The sequence below is a fragment of the Takifugu rubripes genome, chromosome 9, assembly GCF_901000725.2.
Source record: "Takifugu rubripes chromosome 9, fTakRub1.2, whole genome shotgun sequence".
In the NCBI taxonomy this organism is placed as follows: Eukaryota; Metazoa; Chordata; class Actinopteri; order Tetraodontiformes; family Tetraodontidae; genus Takifugu; species Takifugu rubripes.
In genome coordinates this window covers 883,630-907,015 of record NC_042293.1, presented here as the reverse complement: position 1 = coordinate 907,015, position 23,386 = coordinate 883,630, and the positions used below count along the sequence as shown (strand labels likewise).

The 23,386-nt window shown below is 43.3% G+C and overlaps 2 protein-coding genes and 1 long non-coding RNA gene across 6 annotated transcripts; all 3 read right to left on the bottom strand.

Moving 5' to 3' along the window:
* Nucleotides 1-133: 133 nt before the first annotated feature.
* On the bottom strand, nt 134-16,426 carry nup93 (nucleoporin 93). Of its 4 annotated transcripts, none has more exons than XM_029841949.1 (22): nt 16,261-16,426; nt 14,063-14,247; nt 13,552-13,669; nt 7,928-7,990; nt 6,673-6,801; nt 6,235-6,309; nt 5,607-5,699; nt 5,383-5,522; nt 5,150-5,282; nt 4,615-4,778; nt 4,362-4,527; nt 4,069-4,159; nt 2,691-2,882; nt 2,484-2,610; nt 2,328-2,400; nt 2,202-2,246; nt 1,982-2,098; nt 1,768-1,886; nt 1,568-1,685; nt 1,378-1,461; nt 1,164-1,292; nt 134-452 (listed from the first exon to the last, which is right to left on the bottom strand). In XM_029841949.1, exons 2-22 carry the CDS (start codon nt 14,239-14,241, stop codon nt 342-344), a joined length of 2,466 nt encoding a protein of 821 aa, XP_029697809.1. In that variant the 5' UTR covers nt 14,242-14,247; nt 16,261-16,426; the 3' UTR covers nt 134-341. The 4 variants fall into 4 exon arrangements, with proteins under 4 accessions (XP_029697809.1, XP_029697808.1, XP_029697811.1 ...); XM_029841948.1 differs by lacking the exon at nt 16,261-16,426 and adding an exon at nt 14,925-15,068; XM_029841950.1 differs by lacking the exon at nt 16,261-16,426 and adding an exon at nt 14,925-15,068 and having other exon boundaries at nt 139-449.
* A 699-nt stretch (nt 16,427-17,125) lies between these two features.
* steep1 (STING1 ER exit protein 1) lies at nt 17,126-18,184 on the bottom strand. The gene has a single exon (XM_029841952.1). The coding sequence runs from the start codon at nt 18,057-18,059 to the stop codon at nt 17,382-17,384; it is 678 nt and encodes a 225-aa protein (XP_029697812.1). The 5' UTR covers nt 18,060-18,184; the 3' UTR covers nt 17,126-17,381.
* Nucleotides 18,185-18,534: 350 nt separating this feature from the next.
* LOC115251051 (uncharacterized) lies at nt 18,535-19,277 on the bottom strand. Its single transcript, XR_003889603.1, has 3 exons — nt 19,088-19,277; nt 18,945-19,010; nt 18,535-18,722 (listed from the first exon to the last, which is right to left on the bottom strand). It is a non-coding gene; the product is annotated as an uncharacterized lncRNA (long non-coding RNA).
* Nucleotides 19,278-23,386: the final 4,109 nt, after the last annotated feature.

Genomic DNA, 23,386 nt, shown 5'->3' with positions numbered 1-23,386 from the left:
AGACAGATGCAGGAAATGATGAAAATACTGTTATGGTGCCATGTTGGACCTCTGGAAAACGGATGGGCGTTCTGTCCATGCAACAAATAAGTGTAAAACATGAGATTGTTTCAGGAAAATAAAGCACTTAAGGACAACTGAAAAGCTCTTTTTTTTATTCCAAATCAACAAAAATACAAACATGAAACAACAAAATGGAGGACAAAACACAACCAGATGGACGATGACAGAAGGGGACATAAATGATAAAAGGATGCGTCTGTTATCATGAGTTGTGTTCACAACAGAGGAGGAAGTCGTGTGTGTGTGTGTGTATGTGCGTGCGTGTGTGTGTGTGTTTCTCAGTTCATCAGTAATTCCATCTGCACCAGTCTGGCGTTGGTGTCTCCAGCCATGTTGTACGGGATCATCCCGGCGAAGGTGATCAGAGCTCTGGCCTGAATCCGGAGCTGCTATAGGGAGGGAAAAAACAGGGCAGGTAGAGCGTTAGCATCGGGCTCCTGTCACCTGTGAAGCGTTTCCACGGAGACGGTGTGAATACACATTTACATACCATTATCATTGCCTCAAGAGGCTACAAAGCAAAACAAGGTGGCCCCAAAAAAGGAAAATTCATTTGAATTTAGGCCGATACAAAAACCTTTGTTAGGTTTTTAAATAAAGTGATATTTTATTAATATGCGTGGTCACGATCAGAGATTAGGGCTAATCCACACCAAAGTACACAGGCGTCATTAATTAGAATTAGTGAATTCTTCATGCCAAGTCTAATTAAAATATTGTCAAAAAATAAAGTAAATGGGAATTACAGGTAGGAGAATGAATTAAAATAATAAATATAACAGGGATGACTCGTGTCGTCGTTCACTCTAGAAACCTCTCGTGTGCATTGAAACATACCAACATCTGTGAAATCCCATTAAAGCAACTAAAACGGAAACAACCGTATCACAGCCGGCTTCCATCACATGGTTTCCTTGCTTCCTGGCAGCTGTACCATCACGTCCAGACCTTAAAAGCTAAGATGCTGCCTGGTCCGACACGACCGGGCTTCTATTCTTATATAAAGAACCATTTGCCCTTCACAGCTTACTTGTCTCTACTTGATCTTTTTTTTTTTTTTTTACAGGCGTTGTGTGAAGATACCTCATCCCACGTCTCACCATGTCTTTGTCCTCCATGCTCCTCTGCGACCGTCCCGGGGTGCCTGCCGGCGCTCCCTTCAGCCGCTTGTGCTGCGTGAACAGGATGTTCATGGTGGCCAGCAGCACTTCAGACAGGTTGTGGCGTACCTGCGCGTTGCAGGGAATTCGGAGTGAAGCTGAAGCCGCGGAGTGAAGGGACAACTCGGAGAACAGGTTCAAACGTTGCTCTCACCTCGTCGCTGAAGTTCCTGAAAGCGGAGACTCTTTCCCCTACGCTGTCCTGGCTGAGCGGGAGAAGCTTCAAATGCTCCATCACCTGGAAGACACACAGAGAGGCGGTGTTTCCTTGAAGGACGCCTCTGTGGTCCCGTATGGTCGTGATCGCACACGGCGCCCGTCTGGATCGCCACGGCGGTACTCACGTCGTAGGCTCTGTCCACGTGACCTGCGTGGTACTCGTCGAAGAACGTCATCAGGTCGAGGAGCAGGTAGAAGGTGCTGTCGATGGACTTCTCGGCTGTTATTCCCTGACAGCGATACCTGCAGGAATGGAATAAATCGTTTGGGATTTAGTGTGTGTGTGTGTGTGTGTGTGTGTGTGTGTGTGTGTGTGTGACATTACCGCTCTGCTATAGCCACTGCGGCGTTCTTTAGCCTCTCCTTATTGGACTGAGGAGCACTGACTTGTGCAATGACTGGACTCAGAAGCCTGTTCATCAACTCCAACACCTTATCTGGGTTCTACTCCGAAGAAAACGAGGACGATATCGGTGAGTTCTTTTCTTAAAGCGGAGGACATGAGTTCAGAGATAATGGAAAGGAAAAGGTCTGCTCACCTTGGCGAGCTCATACAGTCGGACGGCCTCCTCAAACAAGCCTTTGTTCTCAGCTTCTAGAGCCACTTTACTGATTATAGCTCTGGTGTCACCAGCAAACTTATCTATGACTCCAGGCTGAAGGAGAGAAGATCACATTGGGAGGTGGAGGTGAGGTCTTTATAGAGTTGCACAGATGAGACAAAACACAACAGTCAAAAGACACTGAACACACTCCTACCTTCCTGCTGCCGTCCTTCTCCAATCTCCCCAAAAGCATGTCGAACTATTAAAACAAATAAACCAAACACGTTCTTTAGCTTCAACGATCAGGACCCCCGATCATAAAGAAATGCGCCTCACTCGCCTCTCGACTCTCAATGACGAGTTCGCTGACACACCGCAGGAACATGTTTTCCCCCTGGCTGTCCTTCTCGTTGCTACACAACAGTGGAAACAACAAAAGGAGACATTAGTGGGGAAATGACGACAGCAACGGCCGACGTTGCCCGACTCGACCCACCGTAAAAAGTAGAAGTACTGCAGGGCTTCTCGTGGATCCGTGGACTCGAACTTGCGGGTGTACAACATGAGCAGGCGGATGAAGTTGAGGCGGCGGACCATGGGAGGGTCGCCGGGCTCCTGGCTCACTGAAGAGGAGAGAGGAACGTGTCACCACCGCGCTCTTTCGGGGGGTCATCGCCCCTTCAAAAACACGCGCCGCACTCACACAACTGAGCGCTTTGGCCGGACGACTTCAGCAGCAGCTGCAGCTCGTGCAGCACCAAGGCCACGTGTACGGCGTGGCTCCGAAGCCTCTCCACGCGGAACAGAAACGCCAGCGCTGCCTCGAACTGGGCTGTCAGGAACAACACCTGGAAGTACAGGAAGGGCTGCTGGCTGGCCAAGAAATGGGACTCCCCTGGGAAGAGAACGTCCATCCTTAGAATCTTTCAACATGGTTTTTCCCCAAATACAAACAGCTCTAAAAAAAACATTATTACAAAATTAAAGAAACTCAATCAACTCACAATTATCACATTCTTGATTTGCGTTATTGCCTTAATAAACTAATTGGCTGAGCTCTGAAAATACGTGGGACCGTGTCGCTGTTTGACAGCTGCTGTAAACCAACATGAAACAATCTGGAAACATTTTGAGCAGCTCAGGCACTTAGTCATCAAGTTTACTTTTTAATTATAATCCTTAATCCTCTTGCTGGCTGGAAGTTTGAGCAGGAAAACAGGCTGGACCATGTCAGCCATTTCATATTCTTATCACAGACTTACAGCACTTTAGTTCAAAAGCGACGGCACATGAGCGATGAAGAGAGAGGGAAGGAGCGATGAAGAGGAGGAGGAGTGTGGGCTGCCGCAGCGTGTGCGAGCGAGGAATAAAAGAATCCAAACGCGCATGTGAAGGGAGAGCATGAAAAGGGGAAAATAAAAAATAAAAAAAATCAATGAAATATAGCGGCGTTTTTCCAAGACGGACAGAAATGGCGAGAGCAGAGAAAGGGTGCTGAGCGTGTTGGAGGGAACCGCAGAGAAGCGCCGCACTGCACGACCTGCTGGGAAACAAGATGGAGGACGGCGTTATGTCTGGAGACGAGGAGGACGGGAGGAAGGCTTCGGGCGGTTCTTGCCAACGAGCAGAGGGTTAGAGTGAGAAAAGGAGCGCAGCCTTATCTGACAAAAGCAGAATGGGTCCATGGAGAAGGCAGCACCCTGGGGAGCACACTGTAAAACTCATTTCTAAATCTGTGGGTGTGTAGACCTAATGCCCTTAAGTGGCTCTCTTTGTTTAACAGGGTGCACGGCGCTGTCCAGGACGCTCGCGCTATACTGAAATGAGCCTGGGGAGAAACTCAGATCTTTCTAATTGATCGTGCTGAAGGGCTGAAAAACAGACTCGTTTAGTCCGAGAACTCAACAGGTCCAGTAACCTCATGGGAAATTTTATGTTTTGCCCTTTCTGGCTTGATGGAATCAGGTATGTTGGTTATAGCTGAGCCAGACGTTTTGAAATAGGGGACCAAAGCTCAAGAATAGAAGAATAGGGGGCGTTTGTGTAGATTTCTTTGTCTGAACTTGAAACAGACGTCATACCGTAGTCCTCCAGCAGCTGTTTCTGGAGCTGTGGCAGCGTCATTCTGTCCTGAGAACTGCTGCCGTCATCATCGAAACACACCTGGTTCAACTGCGCACACAAAACAAATATTTACGGCCGTCGGAGCCGGGACGGATTCACTCTTAACACTTAAGATAAGACATAAGATAATTGGGTGTCTGGAAGGGGGACTTGGGTCACAAACCGCCCTTGAGCTTGTGTGTGTAGCCTGTTTTCTTTGGTCCGGCTCACTAAACAGCCCTTGGAGGCAGCCCAAGGTGCTACCGTGTACCTTAAGCCAGAGGTAATCTTCAGTCTTGTCTGCGATTTCCCCATGATTATCGCTGATGTCACACTTCCCGATCAGGCAGTAGACGGCCCTCTTATACGGGTCGGCGCTGTTCCTCAGCACACGGCGGTAGTGAAGGCGAAGTTTGTTCTCTGAATTGGGTGAAAGTCTACAGGGCGGGAAGCCAGAGGAAAACCTTAATGTCACGAGAGCACCACTGTCCCTGGGTAAAAACTCAGACTCGAGGTCTTCTTACCGTCTGTCCGGGGTGGGACTGTTCATATACTCCTGGAGCCAGGTCTTAAAGTCTCCAAGCTGATGCTGCACTCTGTTGACAACCTGCATTGCTGCATTCAGATCTCCACAACGCAGGCAATAGTAGATGACCGCCCAGACTGGGTGGCCCTCTATCTCCCCGTCCTGTCACCAACACAGGTGTTAGATGCAGCAACGGGGCCGTCGTCGCAGTGTAAATCGTAGAAAGAATTCTCCTTTATAAATAAGACTGATAAAGCATGAACAATTTAAAGACGTTTAGGCTGGATTTGTCAGCACCTTGTTGACATCTATTAGCTCTGAAAGCTTGAAAGAAAATCAGAGCCTCCTTTGATTAACTGGCACGGATTCCATATGGCTACTCAGGGTTAGGGCAGTTTTACTGGCGATGCACACAGTTATCACCCTTTAAATGGGGCTAAAAATGGAATCAGCCTTATACCATCATCAACACCCGTCCCTGGGCACAGACGCTGGTAGATGAGTGCAGGTTGTGGTTAATAAATTGGTGTTACCTGCATGCCCGGCAGTGGCCCTGGCAGTTTAATGTTGAGGAAGCTCCGGACGAGCTGGTAAGTTCCCGGTACGCCTCCTAGTTGGGCCTGATGCAGGTTCCCAAACACGTTGACCATGGTGTAGTTTTTATAACTGAGAACAGAGACGGACGCATTTACATTGAACCCGATGCTGAGTCCAGGGTTCACCTGAAATCCATTAGATCCAAAAACATTGACCTAAGCACACTCACCTGTTCTCAAGGCAGCTCAGTGCTTGTCGAACAAAGGCCATTTGCATTTCCACAGAGGTGCGACTTTTAAGGGCGTCTTTGGCTGGAACCAGTAGCACATCTGTCATCTGCTTCACCATCAGCCACATGTCTGACACATTCTGACAAAAAGGACACATTTACAAAGACATTAAAGGGAAAACGATGATTTTTGGTGGCAGCTGTAAAGCACGAGATGTTCTTACCTTGTCATCCAGGCTCTCGGCTACTGAAGCACATAAGTCTCCTAGATTTGGCTGAATGTGCCCATTTACGATTTTCTCATTGAAAATGTAAATCTGGAGTAGAAGAAAGTGATAAAATCAGGGGGAAAAAAGCAGCAAAAAGCTGTTCACAGTCTGGTGATAAAGTTTTACGTGACCGATGATAAAACAAACACTATGCCCATCGAGTAAAGTGGTTCACAAGGAAAAATAAGAGAAAAATAATCAAAACGTTTAAAAGATCATCAAAGAGGATGACAAAAACTAGGCAGATGACACCGCAGGCAATGTGACGACACATGGTTGGACGAAAGACGGGTAACGCGGTTCAGATGCGTAGAGGAAGTCGAGGTCAGACGGGATGAGAGGAAGGCTGAGCGAGAGGCAGGGTAAAAGAGAGAGAGACACACACACACACAGTCGATCGCCCAGTCGATCAATATAGCTGATGTCTCCCACTTCCTGTCGTTCTGTGACCCCATTTTTAATGTTGCAGCTCAGTGCAGACTCGTCCAGTTACCGTTGAAAAATCTCACTTTTATTGTGGCTTAAAACGGGACTTTAATGCTCCAAATTCCTTAACGTAACGCTTTATACAATCGTCACTGACCTGGCGTCCATACGCCACCTCCACGCTGTCCAGAGCACTTCTCCCTGGAGCCGTAACCGCACTCACAAAGCTGGGCTACAATAAGACAAGAGAAAATCCGATAAATAACTCCATTCAGCGGTGTGGAAACATCAGCATTAGGTCCCAGGACAAAGGATTGAGGGGGTTGAGGGTTTCCTTTGGTGTAGCCCAAATGCATGCTGGGATTAGCTCCCACAAGATGAATAAAAGACTTTGACGTTGCGTAGGGAGAAGTTAAAAGTAGCAGTATTCATACATCTCAGCCCACAAAGTATTTCTTAGAACTGTAAGAATTTTGAAATGCACAATAAAATCAGTATTATGCGCACAACTTGACTAACCAATTTATTAGAGGCCAATTTAAGGACTTGATTGGGTTCAGAACAAATTTCAAATATCAAATAGTGACTTCTGTACCTCTAAATCTTGAGTCAAGTCCAAAGCGTCCTCTCCGGCTCCCAGGAGCGTGTGCAACACCCTCTGCTTCACCTGCTCCCACTGGACCAGCATGGACTCGCGGTGATACTCTTCGGCCAAGAGGAAGGTCTGAACACAAACGTCTCCAGTGAATGACTGCGTGCTTCCAAATTCTGGGGGTTTTAGGGCTGCGGGGTTTCTTCAGACGCTGTCAGCATCTGATGTCAGCAGATGGAAGATTATAAAATCTAACAAATTTGTATTTGGAGTTCAGCAGCCAGTGGACCAGGAAGATTCACTGGCATCGCACAGCATCCTCCACGTGCTTCATCTCGACTGGCAGATATGAATCAAGGCAGTCTAATTTAACTCTCCACAGAGACAAGTAGGAAGGTAATGGGGACATCAGATAATTGAATCTTCTGACCTCCAGCTCGGGGAGATACAAAGTTAGATTTGAGTGACAGCTACAGCTTACGTTCGTTAAATTGGTCATCGGAATTATTTTATAAGACTCAAGTGCACATCAGCAGAAAAACATCTACTGATGTCTGGCACCATCATACTACAGTAAAAAGGATACAAATCTATTAAAAAAAAGTCTCCTCGGGGTAAAACATTAGCAGTCAATGGTGCCGTTCTGTGTACAAAACCTTTGATGATGTAATGACATTGAAATTCTACCACAAATATAAATGTATATATAGATGATTAGCACACGACTATAAAATATGGGTTTAAATGGGATAAAAATGAGCATTTAATGCATGAAAACCCCTCCACATATTTCACATGATGCACACAGCATCTTTTAAACTGCACTGCTTTTAGTTTTACACCCTGGCAAGAGTCCTTTTTTTTCCCTCTCGGGGAGCAGAGAGAGATAATGGGAACAGCAGCTAATTAAACGCAGGGCCTATTAACTCTGCACATCAGGGAAGCCGTTTCAAAACCATTCCCTGAAGGTTTGCGCCAGGACTTGTAGATCGAAGCAAGAAATGACTTTAAAAAACAGTCACAATGCACTGCAGCTCATAAACTGTGGTGTTTAAAATCATCTCATATTACAAAAATACAACGCGACCAAAGAGCCAAACCTGTCTGGCTAGGAAGTCTAATTAAGGTCTTTGCTGTTCAAGAAGGAAACCACATATAAAAACACATTTATATGATATTTAGATATTTAGTAAGGAGCTGAATCTGGTCTAGTCACCCATCTGTTGCTTTTTTAATCAGTAACTGGACAGACACTGACCCTGCGACGAGACTCCTCGATGGCTGACAGGAGGGCGTTGTCCCTCTCGTTCTTCAAAAAGCCCTGTGGCCAGAAGCAGAGACAGGGGGAGAGCCATCACTTTTAAAGAAACAAAGCAGACCTAAACTCTACGTGGACATTTTAGGGAGACGGAACGCGTCACGGCAACGCTCTTCGTTCTGCGGAAAAAAGAACAGGATCCTGTGTCCTCCATCTTATTGCCACACTCTCAACTGCTATTTTGCCATTTTGAGATCGGCCTCCATTTTGATGGCATCTCAACATGGCTGCCTCAGCATCAAACCCCCACTTTGGTCATTTCTTTTAAACGGGCACCGTATTAAACCCACGACAATCTCAAATATACAGAATTGCAGGAAAGCTATTTTGAGAAAAAGGCCTAAAAGACTGGTCATTTTTAATGATGGTAATCTGCTGTATATTACAATATTACAGCGCGTGTCATGAAGATATTCCACATGTAGCAAAGTCTACCACACCCCAATTACAGCAAGGCCAAAAAACCGTGAACAAATTTGTAAAATGCATTTTTTTCCCCAGGAAAACCTCTTCCAAAAGTGTAACTTTGGCTGGCAGGACAGCTTATACACCAGCGAATATGGGATGGACCCACCTATATGAGCAGTGGCGGCTTAATCCTAACGCTCGTATTTCATACATTTGCAAAAGCACAACCAGGTCTGCGAGTGTGCGTTGAGCTGCTGCAGACGTGCAGCTTTACATTGATAATAACTGCTGGTTGTTTTAGAGGCGAGGCAGAACAGCCACTCTGGGTCCTACTTTTCCTGCAGCAGCGAGACTAATTCCTTTGATACTGCTGAAGGATTGTTGACAGCAGTTTGCTACGGATATAAATGGGTCAGTGATGCACCTTGTATTTTTAGAGCAGCCATGCAGGTAACACTATTGTAGCAGAAAAATCCCATCCCTGTTACACATAGGAAAACTGGAGGACTGACACAAATGAGAGAGGCCTTTAAAAAGAAGAAATTAAACATTTTTGACTTGCATGACATCATCCTGCAATAGAAAGGTTCCCCTAGCATGGTGCTAATTAACTTAAGGGAAATATTTAATATGATTAAATGAACGAATGATGGAGGGTCCCAAATCCTCCTCTTCTTTTTCTCGGGACCTTGGTTTCTCCTCACATGCTCCCTCCCTCTTTTCTCTCTCTACGTCTCCCTTTTTCCTGGGAGAGGCTGGGAATAATTCTATATTTAACTATTCTATCCAGAGAAGAGGTAAGGTCAATGCTCACTGGAGAACTGCACTAGAACAAAGAGAACAGGAAAGTTGGAGACATATTGGTCACATACAGGAAACTGCCTTCGTCATCGGTCAAGGCGGATTGTTAATGCTGCACATTAAAGGAGAGAAGACACATATATTCAGGAATATGAAGGGTGTGGACCAGCCTCGTTACATTTGGCCTGACGGGATGACTCTGCTGTGTCATCTCGGCTGAAATACAACTGGAGAATTTTTTTTATTGCCAAGTGCGTTTGCACCCCCAACTTTGCCTACACCACATTTTTTCTGTGCCAAACATATATTGAAAATTTCCCCCGTAACTGTTTTAATCTGCAGATGGTCCCTCGGTGGTAAAGGGAAGCAGTTAAAACTAAAGCAGGATGAGCTTCACTCCCGTTTTCTATATCTATCAGAAACCTGCAACGTCATTGTTCAACTGTACACATGATTCAGCATTTATTCATTCCAAAGAATACAATAAAAATATAATCATCACGTTAAGAAGACGTCAGACAGAAGATAAACTCCACAAATTTTGGTTTCGACGAAATCATGTAAATCAAAGGCATTATGCGTATTTAAAAATGTACCTTTTGTGGGCTCCACCCCTGTATTGTATCCTCACAGACACACAAACTACTCAATGGCCTGCATATAACATATTAAAGTAATCAGCTAGGATCATTTTACAGTTATAAAACATCAGTGGAATTGACTAGCTGCATTAAAAACACATTTACAGAAAAAAGTTAGGAAGAAATGTCAGTCATTCGAGGAATTGCATAAGAATGGCCAGTTTACTCACAGGCTTCTTTTTCTGATTAACCTTAATAATGCACGAAAGGGATGTGAACTAAACAAGCTAAAGGGTGACACAAGGCCACATCGTAAAGTGGGAGGCTTGAGGGACAATGAGACGAGTGTGTGAGTGTGTGAGCGAGATCGCAAGAAACCCCACCCATATGCATAAAGATCTATAGAATGTAGACACATGTCAATTTGCAGGACGTGCTCGTCACATCGCCGCGCGTCACTTTGGACCAAATCATCAATGTTGCAATGTGCACGGCCATCATACTGCCACAGATGATGCCGTGGTAACATGAGGGAGATAAAAAGAGGTGATAGTGACAGACAGTGAGGGTGTGTGTGAGTGTGTGTGTGTGTGTTCCATACTTACTCATGCTAAGGACTTGGCTGACACTGACAGATGAAAAAGAGGATGAGACATAAAAACAGTGGGAAAAAAAACAAGCAAACCAAAAAAACTGTTTGTTTCTTTGTCTGTATCTGGGCTTTGACAGGAGACCCGTGTCGCCGGTCAGCCTCTCCCTCCTCCTGCAGTCGCAGGGCGGCAGTGACGACCGCCATGCCGGGGTGTGTTCCCTGCGCCCTTTTCGAGATGGCATGGCAGAGGGCTTCAGCCTTTCTGTGCCAGAAGCAGGCCGGCAACTCTGATGCCTGAGTAGCGAGGGGAAGTGCCACATCAAGACTCAATGGAGGTGGTTTTTATTGTCGGAGGGATGTACCAACTGAGCCTTTAGACACAGGGGGGATCCACGAGACGGAAATATAGATTCATATAGCATATCAGTAGCTACCATCTGCTGGCACCCTCCCTCCCTCCCCACAACCCTCATCCTTGCCTTTCCACTCTTTCACTTCACCATCTCTGGTGGCCCTCCCACTGTCAGTCCCACTCATTTTAGTCCTTTTTTTAATCCATCTATGCATCCTTCCTTCTTCCCTCCCTCTCTTCTTCAGCTCAATGCAATTATAGTAATGGATTTTTCCTCCTTGGTTGATGGCTTCCGACATCCTGTCTTGAAATGAGGCTAATCATGCTCTTAAGGGTCATGTTTAGTTAATGAAGGGTGTTGGAGACATGCGTGCACGCGTGTACGTGTGTGTATGTGTGGGCACAACAGAAGAGTTTATTCCACAGTCCTTTAAATTCTTGGCTGATTGACAAAGATGCATGTAGCCGGATTCACATGAGCGGGAATGGAAATGCAGGTACCCGCACAAGAAATACACCTGCGCTCAAAAACCACACGGAAAAGCTGCGCACGCATGCAATCGATAAATACAGACATGCAAACACAGCAGAAGGAGCTTGTGTGTCTCTCTTTTACATGCGCGTGCACACACACACACACACACACGCACAATTATTGTTCATCTATCTTAGCAGATGCTCTGGGCTTAGCCAAGTGCATTCACTGAATGCATGCCATTACTGCTGAGGGATATGTGTGTGAGTGTATGTAGCTGCCAAGTGATGTGTGTGTGCTCATGGAAAAGAGGGAAGGAGGAAGGAAATGAATGCAAAGTGAGGACAAAGGGAAAACTCAGCAGAGCACGAGAGTGGCAGCAAGAATGAGAGAAAGGAAGAGGGAAAGGCACTGCGAAGGTGAGGACGTAGACAGAAAGATGGCAGCTGCTAATTCTTCTGTTAGCACTGATCTCGCTTTCATTCCTGCAGTCCAAACTTTCTGTCGCGGTGATTTACGACAGTTTCTGGCTTCCAGCTGTGTCATCAGTACCAACATCCAAAATAAAACCATGCTGGCCTGAATGTACTTTCTGTAGAAAAACCTTAATTCTGGGAATGCTTACATTTATTCTAATAGATGCAGCAACAGGAATCGGATTTGCTTTTTACCCGTTTATTCACCTTAACAAAAAAGGAAAACAATGTCTGTTGTCCAGATTTTTACTCCTGGTTGATGCAACTATAACCTCTCTATAACACTAAAATAACCAGCTGTATTCAGTATCCTTTATCAAGGATATTCCCCCACTTTAGTCCTTAATTTCTTGACATTATGGTGCAAACACAGAAGCGCATGAAACAAACAAAAACAGAAAAATGCCCAAATAACTAACGCGAAGGAGAGAGAGAAACGCTGCCCATGGACTCCACATTGAAGCAGCACCAGGCCACTAGGGGAAGCCGAAGGACTTGAAAGACCAATCAGATGCCCAGATTCAAGTAAGCTAACTTTTGGGGCGGAGAACGAAACGCTGCATCGTCCCTCAGGTCTTCGTAAACACTCGGCTTCAGTCTTTTACAATATTATAGAAGAGTTCCGTAGTTATGTAGCTAGAAACCTGGATTTGTAAGTTCATATTTATCCATCCATCTACAGTAACCTGGTGCACTACTGTTGTCTCTCTAGCAGTATCTTTTGGGGGGGGGGGGGGGGGGGGTTGTGCATTTTTGTATCTGGAGAAACTTTCTTTTGCATTTCTTTTGTGGATTTGCAGGATTTTGTTGCTGCTCGGTTTCTGTGATTGCAAGATTTATCTCAACTGTGATGAACTTTAATATAGAAAGTGGAGCCAATAGTTAAATACCTTCAAAATGTTTAAACTTTGATGTCTTCTTTAATTAAAACACAGGGACAGTCGTGAGGCCTAATATGAGCTACAATATCACAGACATAAATAAAAACAGTGAAATAAGTACAGTAATATGGTCTTCACGCGATTGTTACATGACCATCGTTTAGCAGCAAATCTTTTATGCATATATCCTGCTATAGTAATATTGGCACTGACCTCCGACGCCTTTATTAGGCACACCTTGCTCGTAAAAGGGCCCCCCTTTTGCCTTCAGACTTGCATTACTTTTTAATGAGCAACACAGTTGCTGCAGATATGTCGGCTGCACATCAGATATGAGACATGGTGCAGCGTCCTGCTGGAAGTAGCCATCAGAAGATGGGCGCTAAACGGTGCTCGTGAAGGGATGGACAAGATCAGCGACCACACGTAGGTATGCTGGGACGTGTGTACGATGCCAAGGAAACATCCAGCACCACACCACCAGCACCAGCCTGGCCCGTCTGGTACCAACAACCAAGTCACTTAAATCCCCTTTCTTCCCCATTAGGAAGGTGGTTTGAACTTCACCTCCAAAAGTCTCCTTTTCTGACAAATTTTGGGTCAATCAGTGAGCAAAGTCCTGCTTTAAATACAGTTTTATGAGCAATGTTGGAAGAAATCTTTTCAGAGCTTCACTGTACTTGTAACACAGGGAGCAGGTTATTAAGCTGTCATCTAATTATTGTGAAATTAAGCTGGATAAAGCCTGGGGCATTTACTGACTAATTGGGATTTAGTTAGTCATAATACCAGAATATTAGAAAATTATGATTGTCACAGTGAATGTATATCTACTGCTTTTCCTAGAGCCACTTTTGCTTTAGCGCTCACGACATTTATTCATAAGCTGCAGTTGGGTTATAAGAAGATGTGGCAGTAAAACCAGAGCTGGAAGCTAGGGGAGATGATCCAAAACAACACAACATGTCTTCAAAGTGGCTCCAATAAATAATCCTTACTTGAATATCAGTGTCTTTAACCGGCTCCAGCGGCTCAAACGTCGTAGCAGCACTCAGACTTTCCAACCTCTGAGAAATGTGGAAGATGTCTAAACCATGGGAACCAAGCAGGATGGACCTGGGGGTGAGAAGTATGAGTACTTTTATTATGGACACACTCAACACGAACAGCAGTTTCTCTTATTGACCAGTAGAGGGCACAATCGATTTACTAACACAGGAGGACTAGTTACTGATAAGAGACCATGAGAGGCAAAGAGGGTCAGGAAAGCTAATAAACTGTAATGCAGAAAATATTTGTTTAACATAAATGTACCTCATCAGTTAAAGAACACATTAATGCAGCAGAAACTGCAGGAAATTGAAGTGGATTTAAATGGTTAAGCAGGACCATGAGCAGCAGAAAGAAATAACTTGATATATATAGTTGTACTGTTGTTAATCATCCATCCATCAATCTTCTACCGCTTCTGCCTTATTGTGTATGTCGGTGTGTGTTTCTTTTCCTTACGCTTTGACGTCTGCTGCATCTTGTGAGGTGCGCGTTAGGGTCCGAGATCGCAGCCTCTCCCCTGCCTGTTGGATCTCTTGGAGGTTCCTCTCCACATGTGGCAGTTCTGACACAGCTTCTGTCTCAGCTGCCAGCTGTTCTGCCTGCTGAAGCAGCTCCCCAAAACCCTCAGCATCCATACTTTTCTAAAGAGAGGACAGGAAAGGGGAAAGACACGGAATATACAGTTAGATCCCCTGGCACATATGGTACAGGGCAGCACAAAACACCTGGATGCAAGTAACATAACAGTAGATACATACAATAAACAGTTTAAAATCTTTCTCAGATCAAAACACCCGATTAACTTTAAATATATCATTTAAGTGGCATCTGAGCCTTGTGTCTTCATTTACAATCCGGTGATGTTGATTGGCTTGCATTATGCCAGCGTTACAAATCTTCAAATTTAAGGTATGATATGGTTCGAATGTGATGGATAAACATATCAAAACCAAAAGAAAACCTAATTAACATTTACAAGCATCTGTTGCGCGCTCTTACGGTGCTGCAGCTGTCAGTTAGCTTAGCGTCAACGTGAGCACTATGCTTCGCATTCAGTTTATTTTGTACAGAACTTATGACACCTGCCGCCGTCTCAGTACCTTCCTACGTTTAATTTCCTACGCAATAAAGATACAAAACGCTCCAAAATGCAACTAAATAGTTTCAGTTCATTCCCTGTCAAAGCGCGACACTCGTTAACTAAATGAATGGCGCTTGGCGAGTTAGCCAGGAGGCTAAATAGCTAAAGGCTAATATTCTACCGCATGCTGCCATTTCAGTACATGAAATAATCTCACTTCTATACACAGTTTCGTACCTTCTGTCTAGAAAGGTGACCGTATGGCCCTTTGCGTATTCCTCTGGGAGGTGTGTGCAGGGTTATATTCACTGCGTGCGTTTGTCCGACAGGTCCAACATGCAGAAAAGTATATTATTTGCCCCGGCACTTCTGGACTTGATGCTCATTGGACAGACTCCGACGCCAACCGGATGTTACGTATTTCTTCCAGCGCGGACTAAGTTCGCTGGTGCCCCTGCTGGACTGGAGGACTATCGTTCAACTGCAACCTTCTAAATCTTATTTTTGTATTTATTTCATCGTTGAGGGGTACAGTAGTTATGTAATGTAGTTGTAGTTGATGCTGTAGCTGTAGTTGTAGTTAATGTAGAATTGTTTCTCTTTTATTTTAATAAAAGTGGCGATCTGCCACTACAGTGTGGTCTGGTCATCAACTGGCAAATGTAGTCATATAACTTAGGATTCAGGGTTGTAGTGAACCTCTGCCAAAGTGTCATCTTATGCTGAGATATTGGGATTATTTGGGATGACCTGATCTATGTGTGCCGTGAATAACCTCAGGGCTCCGATCCCCTACTCGAACTAACTCTGAACTAAGTCTTGATTTTTATTGTGCTCGTGATCTTTACCTGACTCAGATAAAATACCACTTTTGTGGTGGCTAAAGATGAGTGAGTTCAGTCCTTCTGCCAGTCTGACTTGTGTATTTGCATTCATAATACTATATTCCTTTGTATATAATATTGTGAATGTTGCTGCATTTTTATACCACTGTCTCTTTACTTTCCACAGTAACTACATTTAAGCAACTTTGTGTGTTAAATCTATGTATGGAAAACTTTCTTGTGTGCTGACATGGAAATCAGGAACGTCATATAAAACACTCACAATATATTACACAAGAGTTCTGATTGCATAACAAAACAGAAGTTGGCCAATTGGTAATTTCCAGTTTGGTCTAATAAAGAGTCACATTGAGGTCAGAGTTCTTTAGTGTAATTCAGGTTCATAAATTAGTGGACTGATTCTTTCTCTGAAAAACATCTATCCCCCCCTCCAAAAACACCTGAGATGTGTCCGCTGATCAAGTCCGACTGCCTTGCCTAATATCACCTTTAAACAAAGATGATAACAATATCAATAGTTGTTATTGATGCCTGTCAGAAACTTGCTTAAGTCTAGATTTGCCAACTGGGTTGATGCTTACCCTCTTATCAAAAATGTAACCAACAACGCTGGAAAATGCACTGATATCTTTTGTTGTCCTGCTTGCCTCGTGACAGCGTGTGTGGTGAAGCCCCTACACATGGTTCAGAGTGCAGGCCCACATCACCCCACATTCAGTTTAACTCACTTGTGCTGATCTACAGAGCTTCAGCTGGATCTGCTCCCTCTTACTGGAACAATCTTGTTGGAACTCATGCTTCCCCTCATCCGCTGTGAGGTCTGGTAGAGCTGTCTGTCCAGGCACAGCAATCCAGACTATTTTCAATGGTGGAACAACTTCCCAAGCTGTCAGAGCAAGAGCAACCTTCTCTTCCCCCCAAAAGCTCTTGAAGACACAGTTCTTCTAACAGCACTTATTTTTCTCCGCCTACCTCTGCTCATCCCCACTCTATTCATATCTCCCTCCATAACTCTGCACTGTTAGTTGGTAGTGGCACTTGTGCCAGGTAGTTTAGGACTGTAAGGTAGTATTTTATTCACATTGGTCTCAATTGCACAGTGGCTTGATTGTGTCTCACTGTACGGTGCTTTGGACAAAAGTGTCTGCTAGCTGACTAAAATGTAAATGTAATGAGATGAAACTGTTGCCAGTAGATATTATGACAACCAGATGGATGCTCCTGTTCTGCAGTCTGCTGCCTGTGGACAGGTCTGGTCATGTGGAATAAAAATGTTTTTTTAGAATTAAGAATTGTTTTTTTGAATTAAGATTTGACACTACATTTACCAACCACATTTTCCTGTGTTTTGATGAACATTAAGAGCCTCTTTCTTTTATCCTCAATCAATCTGACATTAAAAATGTACCGTTAATATCAATTTTGTGCTTGAAATTCTGAACAAACCTAAGATTATTTTATTGCCACAAGCTTGAATACACACCCTTAACTAATACTTTCCAACCGATTAATCTGTCTTGGTTAGAAATGTGAACATATTAAACTGGTTACAGTGTGTTGTTTTTGCCCCTTGACATGAAGTTTAAATCTTAATATTTTTAAGAAAAGCTCCACTATTGTATTTATTATGAGAAATGCATAAAGGACAAGCAGAACAATCATTTTAGAAATTGTTGAAGAGGTTGACTTAGCCTTTATATTAGTAAAAAACAAAAGACTTTGCAGTCAAATTTAGAAATCAAGACAGTTACCAAAAACATCGTTGTATGAGGATACAACAAAAATATCCAAATGTAAATGACATGAGCGTCTCAGCGGGACTAATCCGATCAGTGTCTTTGAAGCCGGCCTACTTGAACTGGTTATCAATAAGTGTTCCTTTCATCTTCGCCTTCTTTGCCTCCAGTTCGGCCAACTCCTGCAGCCTCCTCTTGCTCATGCCTTTTCTCTCCAGCTGCTTTTCTATCACCTTGGCGTTCTGAGCATACGAGTCTGCCACCTCTCTGGCTTCGATCTCCTCCTCTTCCTCGTCGATGGTCGAAACGGTGACAGAGCTGAACTTGCCCATGTCTTTGGTCCGTTTGGTCATCATCACTCGGACCTTCTTGGGGGCCTCCGGCTGCTTCTGACTGTAGACACTCGTGTTGCCGAAGCCTTGGCCGAATTTGACCACGGCTCCGTCCACGACGAAGGAAGCCGTGTTGTTTTTCTCCTGGTGCTGATAGAAGAGCAACAAGCCACACTTGCCGCACTTTTTCCGGTATTGCCTCTCGATGCCCTCGGCTCGCTTGATGTAGGCGTTTTCGTCCACTTCCACGTTGCAGAACTTGTGAGCGTGTTTGGATCCATCGATTACTCTGGATTTGTCCCGGGGCCTCATGGGCAGCTTCTCCAGCTGGCAGTCCAACACCAGAACCATCTGACCACAAAGGCAGTAATAGACGTGGAGAGGCTTTTCCCCGTCGTCGTACTCCTCTCTGTCTCTAGTGTCCGAGCACACAACACTTCTAGAAACGACTTTCGGCATGGTTACTCGATAAATAAATCTTTATAGCTCATACGCTGTCACCAAACATATTGAGAAAATCCGCAGCCAAACTTGTTTAACGAATTAATGACGCATTTCCGGTGTCCGTCACTGTTACTCTCCCCCCACTATACGTGCAAAGAAAATGGTTCCGGCCAGTAAACGTACAAAATAAATAAATCACCGCCGTTCCTTCCACGTGGATCGACTACGATTTAAAGCAAAGATTAAATGTTCGGAGAGTAAGTAGAGGTACCAATGGAGATAAATGGATGCAATAAGAGCTAGTTATTTCATGCAAGGTTTCGAAATTTTTTTTAATGCAAATTCAGTTCTAGCTCTCCCGAACTTACTTAAAACTTTATTAGTCACGGTGGTTAAACTCAACTCAGCTGTATTAACCCGCACACAGTGTACGAATTCTGAACCAAACAAGGACCTCCATTTATAACTCTTCAAATCATGGAACACAACGTGGTTAATTAGAACTTTTATTCAACATTTGACAAGTACAAAAGAGTCATGTAGGCATTGATTCAAAAGTCAATAGACGGTTGACGCAGCAGACTCCTCACTGACAGCAGCTGGTGTCGCACGTCTTTCCCTTGCACACGCAGCCAGAGGCGCACTTGCTGCAGCCGGATGGGCAGCATTCACAGCAACCTGGAATAAGTGATAACAGTACAGCCTTTAGTACCCCCATCAAACAAGACTGCAGTTTAAATGCTGAACATTAAAAGACAAGGAAGATAATTGGAATCACATGGACTGTACACCGGCAGATTAGAACGGACGGAGTCCAAAGATCTTCTCAACTAAAACAAAGTTGACGCTTTGCACTAAAAGCAGCAGATAATTAATCCCTCCACACATCGAAACACTTACTCTTCTTGCAGGTTGTGCAGGAGCAGTTTTTGCAAGCGCAGGATGCTCCGCAGCTGCAGCTTCCAGCTAGAAAACAATTCGTACGTTTAAAATTGGAGCAAATGACCAGCAAACGCCAAAACCTTTCAGACAGAAACACTTACTTTTTGAGCAGTCACAGGGGTCCATTGTTGTTGAGCGAATGTCTGTTTTTTTCTTTCGTGAGGACGTTCAGGTCTTTCTCTCCAAATGAGCCCGTGTTGCTCAGCTGGAAGGAGGCGGATCTTTTATAGGTCCTGGAAGCGACAGGACCGAGTGCAAAAGCCGCCTGTCACGCTGCTGCTCGGTAGATGATTACAGAGGATTGTGCACACGAGCTGTGGGAAGCGCCACCGAAAATGCTGGAGATTTCCACTTGATGACACATTCATTTTATCTACCCTAATTCTCCTTTTTTTGGCGGGGGGGAGGGGGGGGATTGCAACAGTTGACGGAACCTATGAGATTTCCTTTTCCTCACAGGAATGGTTCACTTTTATATTAATTAGAATTGTTTCTCTTTTATTTTAATAAAAGTGGCGATCTGCCACTACAGTGTGATTTGCAATATCAGTGTCCCTTTGGTCTGGTCATCAACTGGCAAATGTAGTCATATAAGTTAGGATTCAGGGTTGTAGTGAACCTCTGCCAAAGGGTCCTCTTATGCTGAGATATTGGGATTATTTGGGATGACCTGATCTATGTGTGCCGTGAATAACCTCAGGGCTCCGATCCCCTACTCGAACTAACTCTGAACTAAGTCTTGATTTTTATTGTGCTCGTGATCTTTACCTGACTCAGATAAAATACCACTTTTGTGGTGGCTAAAGATGAGTGAGTTCAGTCCTTCTGCCAGTCTGACTTGTGTATTTGCATTCATAATACTATATTCCTTTGTATATAATATTGTGAATGTTGCTGCATTTTTATACCACTGTCTCTTTACTTTCCACAGTAACTACATTTAAGCAACTTTGTGTGTTAAATCTATGTATGGAAAACTTTCTTGTGTGCTGACATGGAAATCAGGAACGTCATATAAAACACTCACAATATATTACACAAGAGTTCTGATTGCATAACAAAACAGAAGTTGGCCAATTGGTTATTTGCAGTTCGGTCTAATAAAGAGTCACATTGAGGTCAGAGTTCTTTAGTGTAATTCAGGTTAATAAATTAGTGGACTGATTCTTTCTCTGCTAATGCTTCTGGAGAAATGGATACCATACTAACTGTTGGGTGCTGGTTTCTGCCCAAGAGATTTTCACCCTACTTGGTATTTCCTGAAATAGAATGCTGTGATTGTCCATCCATTAATTTTCTTGTAAATGCTCTAAAAAAAATCTCTTTACCTTTACAGATAGTGTCTTTAAACACACATCTACAAACATGTGGTGAGGGCAGGGCTGGATGTTTATGGGAGAGAGATGCTGCTGGGGTACGAGTGGGACTGGTCCTGGAGGCATTTGTTCGTGGGGATCGAGGAGGGTCAGGTTGTCACGCTGGGAACAGTATGAATGAAGAGCATGAAACAAATTGTCTCACTCTATGCTGATGATGTGGCTCATCTCAAACCAACGTGGCTTAAATTAAACATAATTTATTGACAGTCACCTGAGTCACTGTTAAGTCCAATTCTCAGGTGTTTCTTGATATGATTTTCTGTTACAAACCCAGATATTTTTGATCAAATTCTGCAAAAAATATAGTTTTATGTTGAAGAGAATAAATAGTGCTGCACTTGAGCCTAACCCAATGCGATTATCAAAAGAGCAGATATTTTGGTGCCATTGCTTCTAAAAATAGGTTAATAAATAAAAAAACAGATGGCCTCTTCCAGGCTGCAGTCTGGTGTTTTGTGACAGAACTTGTCATGTGGAATAAAATTCTCCCGGAGCTCCTTCATTATGTAATGTAATGTGCTCGAAAATTTTCTCTCACACTGGAAAAAGCAGAGAAAGAGCATTCCAAATAAATCCAAACATTTTTATGGCAAACAAAATCTTTATTGATATATAATAATGATTTATTTGAATATCTGTGTATCTAGCTTTAAGCCAGCAAGTCTTTTCTTGCTAGATATCAAGATAAAAAGGGGTTGTAGCATCAGAGCATTTTTAACATATGGGTAATTAGTCCAAATACACGCAGAAAACAATATTAGAAACAGAATTTTTTTTAAATGTTTTTTCCCAAAACAAAGAACAGCCTCCACGTGCAGACAGTTCTTTGTAAATCCACTGAAGCCAAATTTTAATCCAGTTGACAAAACACATTGTTCCACTCATTTTGTGACCCACTTAATGACCTGGTGTGGAAATGTGCAGGCCATTAACTAACTATTAGACCAACAGAAGACCTCAAACATTCAATATATATGTGCCACAGTTTGACCTACATTCAAGGTGTTGATTTAAAATTTACTGTTTTATACCCAGGTTTGTCTTTGTCAATATCCAGCATCATCTGGTTCTCATTCAACATCACCTCTTCCTGAGTTTTAGAGATTAGTTCCAAATGACTGAGCATTGTGATATTACCATTCAATCTAGAAATTTTATCATTCATATCTCTGATCAGTCCTGACATGGGGCAATTTTCTGTCAAGTAAATCAGATTCTTGGGGTAAATGACGATAATACAGGAAACTGTCAATCAGAAAACGTGCACATGTTTGTAGTTTTGATGGCGTGGCCTTCAGGCTGACCATATCTATGAGGACGTTTTCAGTTTGTCTAAAACAATCATCCAGAGCACTTTATGTGTCATATGACAACCACATGATCGCTTACACGTTCAGTCTTTCCACCAAACAGTGCACTTTACCATAACTATGGCAGATTCAGCAAGATCTATCAAAATTCATCACAATTCCTAACGAGAGAACAACACAGCTGGCATGTTTTCTTTGGACAAAACCTGTTGTACACTTCAGCTTATCAGTTATTACTCCCTGATGCAACTATTAGACCTATTTATGAGATAAGAAATTCACAATTGTAAATGTGTTATACTATATTAAAATTTGGATTTTAAAGTTCTATTGAAAGTCATAAAGTTATGAAACAAGGTGATTTTCATATCACTGGACAGTTGATGTATCACAATTTCAATAGTAGTCCAGGGCTAAATGTCATCATTTAATAATTTACTCTGACATGTCCTTAATTACTACTACTATTTAAAGGTTAATATTTGGACTTTTTGTTTAATTACAGCCTCAGACTAAATGCAATATTGACTATTTATTAGGTATTGTTAATGCTGTTGTTGGGGGGTGTAATTAAAACATGCCTTGGTTCTGACGCCACACTCAATCTGAAAGCAAAAAACAAGTAAAGTTTAAAAAAAGATAGGAAGTACAAGATTTTCTTATTTTAAGAACATGGTGATGTTGCTTAGTCATTTAGCAGTGCTTTACTTTACCGACTATAATGACTCAGCAGTTACACACGAACGCAACAACAAAGAAGCGTGACGAGCGCAAAAAGGGGACAGTGATGAATGAACAAGTTCATACGTGTGAGACGGTGGTTTTTAAGATAGGAATTACTTATTAGGTTCAGTACTTTAACTAAAATATGCAATTACATATCAGCCATTTAATGCCTGAACATCTATTTTTCTACCAGACTCGTTTTTTAGACTATAATCGCTTTAAAACGGGACGTGGGTTTACCTGTCATTTATTTTAGAGACTAGTCAAGTAGGAGTTATCTTACTGATCTAATCGTAGACGATGTAAATGTAGTTATATGCCAACTAAAGATGTTTTACTATTGTATCTAATTGTGACGCACAGAAAGTGGCGGTATTTCCTGCAGCGCACGGCACGTAAATGCAGCGCGTTCCAATTGGTTCGTGTGGAAGGGCCGCGTGCAGAGCAGCGCGGAGGCGTGTGTACCGTGTGCAAACAAGACCGAAACACGTTATTTACGTGTATATTGAGGAGAGAAATAGAAAATTATATGTCTGTTTAGCACGATTATAATTTTTAATTAAATATTTATCCACTTTCATTTCATTTTTTCCACTTTCCATTTGGTATTAAAGTAGCCTCTATAAAAACAGGGTTATAGACTTTGTAATATAAAGACACCGAAGTTCGTTAATTTAATCACGTTTCCACTTTCAGTTAGTCCCGGTTTGCACTCACCTGGAGGATAAACGGGGTTATGATTGCATAACTGGCAGATAAAGCATTCTCATTTTATTATGGCATGTATTTCCGTGCCCCGGTTATTGTGCGGTCGCCCATGATCGTGTGCACACACACAATCATTTACTACGTGAGCGTGATCATGCGCGTTTTGCACCCGGTCCTGGTTCTCCTGAACGCTATAAAAGATCCGCCTCCTCCATTCAAAACAGCACAAACACATCCGAGAGGATAGACGCCGACAGCTTCTGACGAAGAACCTGCA